The 15483-nt window shown below is 43.8% G+C and overlaps 1 protein-coding gene across 2 annotated transcripts in view; it reads right to left on the bottom strand.

The window, feature by feature from the left end:
* Positions 1 to 2422: 2422 nt before the first annotated feature.
* The window catches only part of LOC147893129 (monooxygenase 2-like), a 44441-nt gene continuing 31380 nt past the window's right edge, over positions 2423 to 15483 (bottom strand). For both annotated transcript variants that reach the window (XM_087387492.1, XM_087387493.1), the window contains one exon: positions 2423 to 3337. In XM_087387492.1, coding sequence (XP_087243618.1) covers positions 2760 to 3337 — 578 coding nt within the window. In that variant the 3' untranslated portion in view covers positions 2423 to 2759. The remainder of the gene's footprint in view (positions 3338 to 15483) is intronic.

Here is a 15483-nt window from a genome sequence, read left to right as displayed (position 1 = left end):
TCCCAATTCTTCCCCCTTCATATTTTTGCAATCTCTCCCAAAAGACCCTTCTTCTTTCCCCCCCTTTTGGTTTCCTTAACCATCTCTCCACCAATGCACCACCATTCCTCTTCCTTAGGATCATCATCTCCATCTCCTCCACCCCCCCCCCCCCCCACGCCCCGCCCTCTACAATTTCCTCCTCCATCCCCTTCCCTCAACCTTTGTTCTTTTATGTCTTCCCCCCTCCTTCCGTCTAACTTTCTTCCATTTGTGTCCATTTTTCTCACCCCTCCCCCTCCATTTCCACTTCCGACCCCCTCAAGCTCTTGGCGATATTTAGCCATCCCCTCACGATCTCTCCCACCCCTCAACCCTTCCCCGACCTTCACATATTTTCCCCCAACACCCACTCATGTCATCACTTCACACCCATTCTTCCCCTACAACTAGCCACCCCCTCCTTCCTCATTATGCCACCCTCCCCCCCCCCCCTTTCTCGTTCATCACTCCCTCCCATTCTTTTCCTATAGAAAGCTATCCCCTCTCCCCACCACTTCCCCCCGTCCTCTCATTCGTCACTCCCTCTCATTCTTCCCTTACAACCAATTGCCCCTGCCTTGTCATTCTTTCACCCTCCCCCCTCCTCTTGTGAATCACTCCCTCCACCTCCTTTTCCACTCCCTACCCCTTCCCCGATTGAAGCTGGTAGTTAGTCGCACCGGCATCATCTCTACCACCCCTTCCATTTTATAACATGTTCCCCCACCTTCACATATTCGCTCCTCTCTCAAATTTCCCTCCCCCTTGCATTGTTTCCACACCTAATCCCCTCGCAACCACTCCCTCACCTTTTGGATCCCCGTCAAAGCTACTCCCTCACCTCCATAGCCAATCTAGGTGCACCCCTCCCCACCCCCACCCCACCCTCAACCCCCACCCTTCGCAACCAAATCCCTCTGCCCATTTTCCACTTCCTGCCTTGGTTTTCCAGCCTAGTCCCCTCTCGTAGCCACTTTCCTCCCCCATTGCCACCCCCTCCTCCCATTTTTCACCCTAGCCCCCTCGCATCCACCCCCTTCCCTTTTCCACTCTAGCCTTGCATCGCAGTTACTCCCCCATTGTTTTAAATGATTTTCCACCCCATCCCCCCTCATGGAAAATCCCCCCTATTTGCCACCCCCCCTCCAAAATTTTCACCCTAGCCCTCCTTACAACCACTTCCCTACCTAGAGTTTCCTCTGCTTCCCACCTCTCTTTTTCCTTAATTCTCCTATTGCCTCACAACCCTTTGTATGTGCACGCACCTGCACACAAACACGTGCCTGCACACACATGCCCACAATTGTAGCACACTCTCAAGACACAAAAAACTTATCCAAACAATAAAAACACACAACACAAGCATAAACAAGCCATACACAACACAACACACACAGCACACTGCTAGGACTCACACACAAAAACCATGCACAACAAAAAACACACTAACAATACATTTGCACAGAGTCATGACTCACATCCGTAACACATTTGAAACACATCATTCAAAACACACACAAGGTCATATTATGGAAAAACAAACACACTTTCACACACCACCAACTCAAACATACAAAACACATGCAGCACACACAAGAACCAAACATAGAATACACACACAACCCACATGACTCTCATTTTCAAGTTTTGATGTATCAATTGTGATTAGTTGGTCATTATAACACAATGATCACCATTGTAACGTGTGGTCATTTTGCAATATAGTGATCACAGTTGTAGCATGTAGTCATTTTGCAACAAAATGATTATAGGTGGTCATCTAATTGTGAGGAATTGCTCTCTCTCTATGCAAAGCATGTGACAAGTATTTTAGTCAATACTCTACCTAGATTCTAATGAATTCCTCTCTCTATGCAAAGCAAGTGGTAAGGATTTTAGTCCTCTCTCTAGACTATAAGAAACTCCTCTTTATGCAAAGCATTTGGTAAGGATTCTATGTCTGATGTAAAATCACCCTCCATTGAGTCCAAATTAGAGCATTCTCCTCATTTTTCCAGTAAGCATCTTTGTCTCACTAGTTCTAATATTTCCCTCTAGATCATGATTTTACAAGTTTCTAAGAGAGCATTTTGGCTATATTTATCCTATTAGATCTACATAATATGCCTTTAGGCTCCAAGCGAAGCTTTTCCACCACTACTACTACTACCACACACACACACACACACAGACACATAGGGAGAATGATCTCATGTTGACTACACTTGATTATGCATTTAAGCCTTATATGTCGCATGTACTATGTGTTCTTGCTTTGCATTGCTCATATGATGCTTGTTTGTATGTTGTGTGCGTTATTATTCCACTCGTATTAATTTTGTATACGTTGTTGTGTCGTATGGTCTATGATACATATTTACTATGGACAAGTTGCATTTGTTAGTCATGAGATTGACCCATACTTTGGGCATTACAAAGTCTCAAAGCCTTGGTTGAGTGAGAAGACTTAGGAGATGAGTGTGTGAGCTGTCCTTGAGCTAATGATGCAAGTAATAGGATCCAATGGAGCTCATAAGGACTCTTGACAACTGCACAAGACTCATAGGAAGACACAAAGGTCACTATAGAGTACAACTAAAGTTGCGTAGACTTTGTTCAGTGATGCAACCATTGAAACGGCGAGAGGTGCATAACAACGCTATGGAATTCACAATAACCCACTGTCATAAATTGTGTGATCAAGAGAGCATGTTCAAATGGTGAGGTGCATACCAGCACTAAGAAACTTCTAATGAACCACAGTCATAAAAGGTGTGATCAATGAAGCGCTCTAATGTTACCAACCTGGGTAATAACTCATTACGTGCTGAACAGAAACTTTCAAGGCCCACATTAAAAATTGCACCAATGGCATTTGATCGAATAGCCATGGGTAACATCCGAGTCCATCTCTCATTTGTGTATCGGTCCAGAATAAGCTCTATTCTCTTCATTTCTTCTGGCATATCAGCTCCTTTCAAAAGCACCTCAGCTTGCAGAATCTCTCTCTCAGCGTTCCTGTCCCTTGTTAATGCTTTGGAGAGCAGGCGGCCAAGGATCACTGCATCTTCAAGCGCACAGCATCCCCCTTGTCCAAGATTTGGTGTCATAGGGTGCATTGCATCACCTGCTAGTGTTACTCCGCCTTTTGAGAAAGCAGGGCCCATGAATGGCAACATCCATCGATCAGATATTGTGCTTCGACTCAGGGTGTCAGGCAGAGATCTATTTATTGCATCACAGATTATGTATGGCCATCCTTGAACAAAGCCTAACGCTTCCTGCCTCACAAGCTCAGGATCTGTGATTTTTCTAACTGTCAAGGGCATGCCAAACGCAATGTGTCAAAACTGAAACAATGTTCATGACAGATTTGAACTGACTAAAATGGTCCTTCCATGGACATCTTAAAATGAAAAAAAATGATCATGTACCTTTTGTTTTGCTCACCCCCAAAAAAAAGGAAAAGCATGGACCTTTTGGTAGCTTAACCCACGTCTCTCTCTCTCTCTCTCTCTCTCTCTAAGTCCAAGTATGAGACTATACAATTTAGTGCTGCACCTGTGGCTAGCGGAAATGACGAGGGAGAAGAGGAGGAAGGCCAAGTGGAAGGGAGAGAGAGGAAAGATGGCCGGGGGGATCGAATGGTAGCAGCCTGTCAAATGGGCTGCTGAAGGCTCGGGCGCTGCTGGAGCAGCTCACAGAGGCAAAGGATGAGGGAGCTAAGGGGGAGAAGGAAGGTGAAGCAGGGGTTGAGGGAGCAGGTTGTGTGTCATACCACGAGCATTTTAAGCATTTTTGTACTTTTGAGTTTGTAGGTCTGCTTGAGAATCTCTATCTTATTCTCCTTTCTTTTTACTGTAAATCTGTTTATGAAATTTCACCTGTTCCGCAGAGGTCAACCTTTACTGCATTCTGTTAGAATTATTGTTATAATTTAGCAGTGACCAATGTAATGTAATAAGTAGGTTAGGGGCACTTTTCCCTCACTTAGAGGTTTTTTCCCCTAACCACAGTTAGTTCACTAAGTACAGTTAGTGAAGGATAAGGTTTTGTCACTTAGACAAAACCTATCACTCTCTTCAGTTGTAACTCTCTCATCTATTGCAACTATCGTTTTAAGCTCTCTCTCTCTCCTGTTCCTGCTCTCTCACTTTGCTCTCTCCCTTGTTCTCACATTTGGTATCAGAGCGGGTTGACCCTGCTCCCAGCTCCTTGCCCAAGCTCCTCCTGCAAGTCAACCTACCCAAGCTTCTGCTGCTGCATCGTCGCCGTACAGCCCCAGCCCGTACAGCTTCCGTACCATTTTCGTACCATTTCGTACAGCCATCGTTGGCTGTTCCATACATTCCGTACACAGGCGCACACTCTGCCTATACATTCCGTACACAGGCGCCGTACAGCATGTAGCCTATCCGTACAGTTCGCCGTCGTCAGCCGTACAGCTCGTCGCCCACTCGTCGTCACCCCGTACAGTTCGTCGTACAGTTTCGTACGCCCGTACCAGCTCGTTGTCAACGCCGTCCGTACGATTGTCCGTACATGCACGTGTCGACCTCGTCGTCCGTACAGCTCGCCGTACATCGCTGTCAGATCCGTACAGGTGTACGGATTTCGACCGTATAGGCTGAGCTGTATAGTTCCGTACAACTGCATTCAATCGAAATGACAGTTCCGTACAGTTTGAAGGTGAAACTATTTTTGTAGGATTTTCTTTGCAGGAGGATATTGGAAAGAGTTTTGTCAGGCTCTTGTGCATACAACCATTGTTTGGCTATATTTTTGGGAGCACATTTGGAGCTTTGGCAAACAAATTGCAAATTTGGGGCTTTCACTTAATTTGCCCTCTTTTGGATGCAATTTCCTTGAAGAAATTTGGGGCTTTTGCAGAAAGAGAGCAATTTGTGCAACATTTGGGGCTTTCAGACCATTTGCTCCTTTCTGGTTGCAATTTCAAGCCACAAATTGGGGCTTTTGTGTTGGGAGAGCAATTTGACAGGTTTAAGTTCACACTGCCTTTTTGTGAGTGTTTTGAAGCACTTTTGGCAGGTTTTGGGAGAGATTGGATGCTCTGGCAGATTTCTGACAGAGACATTACAGAGATTTGAGTTGCATTTTTAGCCAGTGTTTGGCTGTATTTTTTGGGAATTGTGCACTCCATTCCCAGCAAGGGAATTCAGATTTGCATTTGCTGTATTTTCTTTCTCAGACATGGCCCAGCAAAATCATAATGATTTCCAGTTCAGTGGTCTCTCACAAGAGGATAAGCTGGATGGTACCAACTACTCCCTCTGGAGTTTTATGGTATGCAATATTCTGATTTCCCGTAATTTATGGGACTATGTAAATGGGGATGAGTTCCGGCCAGCAAATGTGGCACCTAATACCCCTCCCCAACAAGGAGGAGGTAGAGGTCATGCACAGGGTACAGCTGCAGCACAAGTTATTGGTGCAGTTATACCTACCACTCCAGAACAAAAGAGATGGGATTCACGTGATGCTTTAGCTTTGTCGTGTATTTCTCTTTCAGTGAAAAGATTCATCATTCCGCATATCCGGTCGTGTAAGACCTCAAAGGCAGCATGGGATATTTTGGAGAGCATGTATGCAGCTCGGAATGATGCCAGAGTGTCTTTTTTGAAAAGAGAATTGTCTCATACACATATGGAAGAGGGTGACTCCATGTCAGTGCACCTCACAAAGCTACAGGATTTATGAGAGCAGTTGCTGAATATTGATGAGATCATTCCTGATTCAGAGATGATTACCACTACTCTGAATTCTCTTCCTGAATCTTATCTCAGCTTTCATACCTCGCTGAATTTGTCGTTGAGGGGGGGTGCAAATCCTCTCAATTTTCACGAGACAGGCAAAGACTTCAGCAAATCAGCCTTCCAGTGGTTCATGATAGCCTTCTCAAAAGGCTAAGGGTGATGCAGGTAAACCCAAGAAGAAGGGAATATGTCATTACTGCAAAAATCCAGGTCACTACATTGGAGAATGCAAGAAAAGGCTTGCAAAAGAAAAGAAAAACAGCTCCGGTATGGCTGTTTCAAATTCAGCTCCTCATGCATCTGACAATGAGCAAGCTACAGCCAACTTTGTGGAGCACGACTATGCCTTCTTGTCTTGCATTTCAGACTCTCAGTTGGCTGCTCCGGATAGTACAGCCACTTGTAATCATGACTCTTATGCTTTTCTGACATGCAGTTATGATTCTTCCAAGGATGCATTAGCTTTCAGTGTCAATGAGACACAAAATACATGGTATTTTGACAGTGGTGCCTCAAAGCATATCACTTCCAAGAAGTGTCTTTTCACATCTCTGCATCCACCACCCGTTGGTAAAAAGGTCACATGTGCCAACAACTCCTCCTATTCAGTTCGTGGTACAGGAGAAGTTAAACTTACAGCCATTGATGGCTCAACATTCAAAATTTCTGATGTCTTGTATGTGCCTGGTATCACAAAAAATTTACTTTCAGTGTCCACTCTTAACAGAGCTGGATTTCAGGTCATTTTTGAAGATGACAAGTGTGCAGTCCATGACAAAGAGCATGACTATGCCTTGAGATTGTCTGGCACTTTGTTACGTGGTCTTTTTCAGCTTGACATGTATGAGAAAAGACCAGCACATGCTCTTGCAGTTTGCACTCCTACTGCTGCTATGCAGAATGCTGAGTTATGGCATGCCAGATATGGACACATGCATTATGGCAGCTTGATGACGATTCAAAAACATGCCATGGTTGATGCATTGCCTCCTCTTGAAACACCTCCTCCACATGCCTGTGAAGGGTGCATTCTTGGTAAAATGCACAGATCTCCTTTTAAGAAGGATGGATCAGTAAAAGCTGTTCGAAAAATTACAGCTTATCCATAGTGATGTCTGTGGTCCCATGAGAACTCCATCATTGGGTGGTCATCTTTACTTTGTCACTTTTATAGATGACTACTCCAACTACACTTGGGTTTATGGGCTGAAACACAAATCAGAAGTGTTTATGGTTTTCAAATACTTTATAGCCATGGTTGAGAATGAATCAGGACTCAAGATACAGACATTACGTACAGATAGGGGAGGGGAGTATTTGTCTGCAGATTTTGATGCTTTTTTGAAAGACAAGGGCATTGTACATCAACTTACAGTGAGGCTAACTCCTTAGCAAAATGGCAAAGCTGAGAGGAAAAATCGTACTCTTATGGAGATGGATAGATGCATGCTAAAAAGCAAAAAATTGCCTCACAAATTTTGGCTTGAAGGTCTCATGTGTGCCAATTATGTTTTGAATCGGGCACCCACAAAAGCTTTGAAGGCCAAGACTCCCTATGAAGTTTGGCAAGGGAGAAAGCTTTCTGTGGATCATTTCCGTGTTTTTGGATGCCTTGCATATGCTCATGTGCCCGTTGAGTTTCGGCATAAGTTGTCTGATAAGGCAATCAAATGCATTTTTGTTGGGTACAGTCTCTACAATCCTGTCACACGCAAGGGCTACCGTCTCTACATTCCTGTCACACGCAAGATTATTGTCAGTAGAGATGTTATATTTTCAGAAAATTCAGCTCACACTCAAGCTGAATTTGATTTGCCTTCTTCTTCCGATGATGTCTTTGAGGGGTTACTACCCATTGCCTTGGGTTCCCCCGCTCATATATCTAATGCAAATCAGAATTTTCAGATACCTCCACATGCACCGATTCAGCCACAGGATGTCTTACCACCTCCACAAGCAGTGGAAGAGGTTGTTCAGCAAGAAATTGCAGATATACATGCAGCAAAAACAGTCCCAAATTGGCTGTTACAAACTCTCAGGGAGAGTAAAATTGATGCTCCATTACTTGGTAGAACTCAGAGTGCAGTAAGGCATGGGGGAGGTGCTCTTTCAGTTGAATCAGCTTATGCAGGTACTCTTCTTGATGAGGAGGAGCCTAAGACATTTGAAGAGGCACAGGATAATGTGCATTGGATGAATGCCATGCACGATGAGTTGCAGTCCATTCAGAAAAATCAGACATGGGAAGTTGTCGATTTGCCACCAGGTAAACATGCCATAGGTACACGGTGGGTTTTCAAAGTTAAAAGAAAGCCAGATGGGACCATTGATCGGTACAAGGCAAGGCTGGTTGCAAAAGGATATGCTCAGAAAAAGGGCATAGACTATGAGGAGACTTTTGCTCCTACATCGAGAATGACAACCATCAGGTCAGTTATAGCTATGGCTGCAAACTTTGAATGGAATGTTCATCAGTTATACATTAAAAAAGCTTTCCTTAATGGAGACTTGTTGGAAGAGGTTTATGTCAAACAACCTCCAGGCTTTGAAATTTTAGGAAATGCACTTCAGGTATGCAAGCTGTGAATAAAGCTTTGTATGGGCTGAAACAAGCCCCACGTGCATGGTATGCCAAAATTCATGCCTTTCTGACCAGCAAGGGGATGCACAATAGTCCAACTGAGAGCACCCTCTACATCAAGAAGGATGGGGGGGATATTTTAGTCATCATTCTTTATGTAGATGACTTACTGCTCACAGGGTCAAATGAAGATAATATTGCAGATTTTAAAGCTGAATTGCAGACCACTTTTGACATGTCAGATTTGGGGCTGCTACACTTTTATTTGGGGATCCAGTTCACTCAAGAGAAAAGTGGCATCGGTATGTCTCAATCCAAGTATGTGCAGAAACTCTTGGACAGATTCAACATGCAGGATTGTAAGCCCATAGCTACTCCCATGGAGCCGGGGCTGAAGCTTACAATGCATGAAGCAGGTGAATCATTTGATGCCACACTCTACAGTCATGCTGTTGGATGCCTCATTTATCTCTGCAATACACGACCTGATATTCAGTTTGCAGTTTCTCAGGTGAGCAGATATATGCACAGCCCAAAGACTATGCATTGGCAGGCTGTAAAACGCATCTTCCGTTATTTGCAAGGTACCAAGTCTTTTGGCTTGATGTTTCCCAGGGGGGGTGACTTGCAGATGCATGCCTACAGTGACTCAGATTGGGCTGGAGACTATGACACTAGGCAGTCCACAAGTGGCAATTGTTTCTTTTTGGGCAAAGCTTGTATTTCTTGGTTGAGCAAGAAACAATCTACAGTGGCTACCTCTTCATGTGAAGCTGAGTACAGGGCAGCTTTCACAGCGACAGTTGAATGTGTTTGGCTGCGTCGTTTATTTGCTGATCTTCATCTTTCATTGGAGGGTCCTTCTCCAATTCTCACTCATAGTCAGAGTGCTATTGCAGTGGCAAAGAATCCTGTGTTTCATGCTCGCACGAAGCACATTGAGGTTCACTATCACTACGTCAGAGAGAAGTTGCATGCAGGAGAGATCAGTATGATCTATGTGTCAACACATGACAATGTTGCAGACATTTTCACTAAAGCACTTCCATGTGAAAAGTTTGAGGCATTTCGCAGTGCCCTGAACTTATCTCCTTTTGGTGATTGATCATTTCCTTGTACATGACATTGGCACTGCAGGGGGGTGTTAGAATTATTGTTATAATTTAGCAGTGACCAATGTAATGTAATAAGTAGGTTAGGGGCACTTTTTCCTCACTTAGAGGTTTTTCCCCCTAACCACAGTTAGTTCACTAACTACGGTTAGTGAAGGATAAGGTTTTGTCACTTAGACAAAACCTATCACTCTCTTCAGTTATAACTCTCTCATCTATTGCAACTATCGTTTTAAGCTCTCTCTCTCTCCTGTTCCTGCTCTCTCACTTTGCTCTCTCCCTTGTTCTCACACATTCTCCTGTTGGGCTTGTGTTCTTAAATTTGAAATCTAGCTAGCCTACCCTTTCATTCTCCTTATATTTTCCTCATCGCGGTAACAACTCTCTCACTGGCAATAGGGATTAATTGTGGTATTACATTTCCTTACGATTTCTTCTATTACTGCATCTTCCCGTCAGTGGGATCCAAAAACATATATATTTGTGCAAGATTAGGCAAACAAGCCCGTCAGTGGGCTCTTTGGCTGCCTTTGTCCCGCCTGGAACAATTCTCCTTTGCTCAAACTGACTCTGACTCTTCCTTCTCGAGCTTTGCCTCCTTTTTCTAATCCGCCTTCTTTCTTCCTACAATCTCACACAAGATGTCGAGGATGATCACAATAGTACAATTTTCCTCCTCTTACTCTCATTGTTTGAAGACTTGCCATCCCCTAGAGCCCCCAGTCTGGTCTGCCGGGAGTTGGATAGTACAATTCCACGACCTTGTTGATGATGAGCTCCTGGATAAAGTGGTAATGGACCTCAATGCGTTATGTTTGTGCATGAAAGACGTGGTTCTTGGTCATACTATGCACTCTGGTTGTCACACAAATTCACAGTTACAACCTCCTGAAGGGCATCCATATCCTCCAAAATCCACCTGAGCCACAACGTCACAAGTTGCAATACACGTAGCCAGTAGTGCACCACCATTGAAGAAAGGGAAAACGTTGGCTGTTTCTTGCTAAGCCATGAAATGGCACTTGATGAAAGCACGAAACAATAGCTGTATGTTGAGCGTCTGGTGTCCCAATCACCTGCCAATCACAATCCCCAGCTACACACCTGTGCTATGAGTGATCCCGTATGTGCTTAGTACCCCTCAGGAACATAAGCACCCACAATCCTACCTTCTAGTAATTCTCCATTGGTTTTGAAGAGAACTCACAGAGTATACTAATGGCAAAAGAAATGTCTGGTCGAGTGTTAGTTAACTAACTTTCGAGACTTGCTGGCATCTAGTATCTCAAATAAAGCAAAGCCCACTAACTGTTGAGACTGTTAGGAAATGGAGTCAAGATGAGTCAATTTCGTGTGTTCTAGTGTGAGTTCTAGTCAAGTGTGTCATATGGATGCCACGTGTCACATTGGCAGTTATCCCATATGCATTGGTGTTCATATGTGTGTGTGTGCTCTATATAAGAGCTGTACTTGTAGCATCAAGCCTACAAGCTCTTTGGTCTACATGTCATTTTGTTTATTGCTCTTGCTATTTCATTTCCATTTCATTATGTCTCTCTTTGAGTATCATTATCTCTCTCCCTAGCCTACCCTCTCTCTCTCTCCCTCTCCACCATGCACCTTGATGTGGTATCAGAGTCTCCTTTCCTACCTTTCCCTTCTCCATGCTCAATCTAGAGGATGAGGGAAGCCCACAAATGGAAGCCATCCTCTCCTTCATGATTGAGCTCCCTTCCACTCCTTTCTCCCCATCTTGTTCTCTTCTCACCCATAGCCTCTCCATGAGCTGCTCTTCTTCAACAAATTCAAGCTTGGAAACGCTGCCATTGGTGAAGCTGCTGGTCTTGGAGCTGTTCATCGCGAAAACTTCACTCTAGACCCCTTTTTTAGCATATTCGTGGCCTCTCTACGAGCTGCCACACTGTTTTGGACGATTTCGGATTTGGTTGAGGTCATTTTTCATCTGCCGCCTTTATCTCCATAGTCGCCACCTCTATTGCTGCTAGATGACACTCTGAACAGCTAATCCAGTGCTGAAATATGAGAAAACAGTCAAAACTGTGTTTTTTGACCTAAAAGTCGAGTTTTAAAATTTTAGGTTGGACACTTTGAATTTATGGGACTTTCATGATCAGAGGCTCATGACTATTGCTAGGAAACTTTCTTGCAATAAATTTTGAAAAGGCCTAAATTTTTAAAAACCCTAATTTTTGACAAAAACTCTAATTTCCAAAATTTAGGGCTTTTTTCTGACTTTTGCAGTCCTTTGGCATTGAAGCCTCTGACCTGTGAATTCTTTGGGGATTTTTCAAAATTGATGTAATTTCATTAGTATTTGGTACATTCATTTGGGAATTCTGCCTCCTTTGGGCATAATTGCTCAAATTTGAGGCTCTACTCCGATCTTGGTGACTCACATCGCGACATTTTGAGAGTCATCATGTGATTGCTCCTTGTAGCTGCTCCCATGGCCGACATTGACATATCATTCGGGTGTTCTCGCCATATTCTTCACCGACATACTTTTTCAGATCGGGATGTGTACTCTTATGTGCAGCAGCTACTTGGGGTCATTTTGGGTACTTTGCCTTGGGTTGTTTCCAAAAATGAATGGAATAAATGATGTGTGTTGAATCAATAAAGTTCTCCGTCTTGGATAGTCCTCCTAAAATGATATCTTTCTTTTATATTTATGGTGTTTGGCTCCATGTCCCTATTGAGTCCCTGGAGCGCATTAGTCTCCTAGACCTCTGAGTTGGCCATGCATCCATGCATGATGAACCTCTGAGCCATGTTAGTTGAGCCTCTAAGTCTATACCATGCTCACTTGCCTCTGAGTTAGCATGGGATCCATGTCTAGTTCTAGAGCATCATTGCACAGTTTGATGACCATCGTTGCCATGTTCTGTTCTTGGTTCCATTCCAGTAGTCACTCACCTTTCCTCCATGGGGGGGTGCTAGGAAATGGAGTCAAGATGAGTCAGCTTGGTGTGTTTTAATGTGAGTTCTAGTCTAGTGTGTCCTATGGATGCCACGTGTCACATTGGGAGTTATCCCATATGCAATGGTGTTCATATGTATTTGTGTTGTGCTCTATATAAGAGTTGTACTTTATCAATCAAGTATCAAGCCTACAAGCTATTTGGTCTACATGTGAGTACTTTCATGTTGTTCATTGCTCTTGCTATTCATTTCCATTTCATTATGTCTCTCTTTGAGTATCATTATGTCTCTCCCTAGCCTACCCTCTCTCTCTCTCTTCCTCTCCACCATGCACCTTGAGAGACTTGCTGGCATCTACCGAAACTGAAAAGTATCTCCAATACTCAACTTCAGCCCGACTCCATCGGCATTACTACTTCCTTGCAATACTCCATTCGGAACTTCTTCAGAATCTCAGACCAATACTTCTCTTGAACCCTGGGAATGAATATGCTATGCCTTCCCTGTCTCCTCTCTACTCCAAGGAAGTAGTGGAGTCCTAGATCAGTCATCTCGAAAGCCTTGATCAGGGCTCCTTGACTAGCAAAATCTTCCCCTTGAGATCACTTGTAAGAATAAGATCACATACAAGATTATGATCCTCCTTCTGCTCCCCTCTGAAAAGAGGTACAGATTTGAATCCCGATGGACTTATAGACAATCCAATCTCCTTCTGCTCCCCACTGAAGAAGTCATTAATGCAGTGGTATCGTGCGCTTGGGGCATGTTTCAGCCCATACAAAACTTGCTTCAATATGCACACCTATGTACCAGTTCTTGGAACATGAAATCCCTTTGGCTGATCCACATAAGCTTCATCCGTCAGGTTACCTTCTCTTTTTTCTTTTGGGCAGATCAGGTTACCATTTTAGAAACACAGACTTGACGTCCATATGGAAAATGGACCATCCAAAATGGATAGCCAATGCTATGACTATCTGTATGGTTGCCATCCATGTTGTTGGGTTAAAGGCCTGATCAAAGTCAAGACCCTTCACCTGAGCATAACCTTTGACCACTAACTTGGCTTTGTACTTGTCCAAACTGCCATCTAACTTGAACTTTGCTTTATACATTCTATTTGTGCCAATCCCTTTCTGTTTGAGAGGTCTATCTACCAAGTCCCAAGTGTGATTCTTTAGAATGACATCCATCTTTGCCTCCATGGCAGCTTACCATTCCAGCATATCTTTCGCCTCTTCAAAAAACCTTGGCTCCACAATCTGAGTCACTAAAGCATAATTCACAGCACGATTCTTCAACATTCGTTGAGTTATTGAATATGGAACGTTCCTCACTCAAGAATCCTGTGGAGATCATGGAAGCTTCCCCTCCTTTGCTAGGGTCTTCTTTGGTACCAATGGAGCTTCATGTGCTGCCACCTTTGGCTGTGGTTCCATCTCTTCAAAGATGATGTCACGGCTTATGAGGATTTGATTCTTGTATGGTAAAAGAGCCAATGAGCTTTTGACTTCCCCTTGTACCCAACAATATGCACTTTTAGATCTTGGAATCTAGCTTCTTCCTCTCATATTTATGCACATAATCAAATGATTTAGAACTGAAAACTTCCCAATGATAGGCTTCTTACCATAGTAGCCTTAATGTGGGGTCTTATCTACAACTATCTTGGTATTGGTCCTGTTTAGGATGTGTACAGCTACATGAACCTCCTAAGCCCACTAGGCCTTGGGAAGGTTCTTCATCCTTATCACTGTTAACCTATCTCCACCATCACATGATTCTTTCTTTCCACAACCCTACGTTGCTGGGATGTGCGGGCTGTGGTGAGTTGTCTCTTGATGCCATTCTTGATGCCGTTCTTGTCCCACTCTCAACATACCAGCCTTCTTTGTTTTTAGTAACCACTCATGCTCAACAACTAAGAACAACTCTCCGGTTGTTACATTGGCTGATTCGGACTGGGTCTCTTCCTTGGCTTTCCTCTTCCTCTTCTAATTTGCTTTCTTTTTCCTATAGTCTTTCAAGAAGTGGCCAAGTTCCTCGCAAATAGAAACACCTCTCCTTCTTCTCGTGCATCATCCCATATTTCGCCCTTGGATTCTTCTTTGGATTTCCTTGCTAGAGTTTAACTTGTCAGAAAAGCCTTGTTGTTGTTATTCTAGTACAATTTCTACTGGGCTTCTTCCTATGACAGCAAGGGGCTAAACTCTTCTAATATAAGAGGCTTGGTCGTCTCTCTTGCCGTCATAGTGGTAAAGAAGCCTTTAAAACTTCTTGGAAGCATCCCAAGAACAAGAATTGCTAGCTAGTTTGAGTCCACTTTGTTGCTGACTACCACTAGCTGATCCTTCACCACCTTCAACTTTGTGAGATGGTCATGTACTTGATCCCCTTCCTCCATTCTCGTTGTGAACAATTGATCTTCGAGGAATAGGGTCCTTGACAAATTGTGCATCTCATATAGATATTTTAGAATGGTCCATGCCTCACAGGACGTATCCGCATTCTGGATGCGTGACGGAATGCGCTATAGTCCCTATGATCTTTGATAGGGTTTGCACATCTGTCCTCCCAGCCTTCAACCACATCCAGATCTACAACCACCTATCACCTTCCCTGAAGCGTTCTTGATATCCACGGGCTTCAGTTCTGTTCCTGTTGTCACCTCCAGCCTCCTAGCCACAAGGTGGCTCCTCAACTTGACCTTGTAGATGGGGTAGTTTGACCCATCTAGCTTTCCCACATCTCCAAAGTTTGGAATGGAATGGGTATAGATTCTGAAATCACAGGAAACAAAAAATAAATTTGCTGTAGCAACCAACCAAACACCTGCACCTTTCTTGAACCGGGGTTGCCTTCGAGCTTGGAGGGACTACTTCCTTAACTGAATACAAGCATCTCGCTGATGGATTTGATACCATGTTAGATAATAGTGGCCTAAATACTTGAACCTCTAATGCAGCAGACAGATCTAGGAAACTCTTTCCAAACACTTGTAGATGCACTCACAAGCTGGAACCTCACCCAGGAAACTAAAGCGGAGAGGAGA

Source organism: Dipteris shenzhenensis, chromosome 16 (genome assembly GCF_047967505.1).
Source record: "Dipteris shenzhenensis isolate YYH24624 ecotype China chromosome 16, Dip_SZ_1.0, whole genome shotgun sequence".
Lineage (NCBI taxonomy): Eukaryota > Viridiplantae > Streptophyta > Polypodiopsida > Gleicheniales > Dipteridaceae > Dipteris > Dipteris shenzhenensis.
The sequence above is the reverse complement of the archived record's forward strand: the minus strand, read 5'-3'. Positions and strand labels throughout refer to the sequence as shown.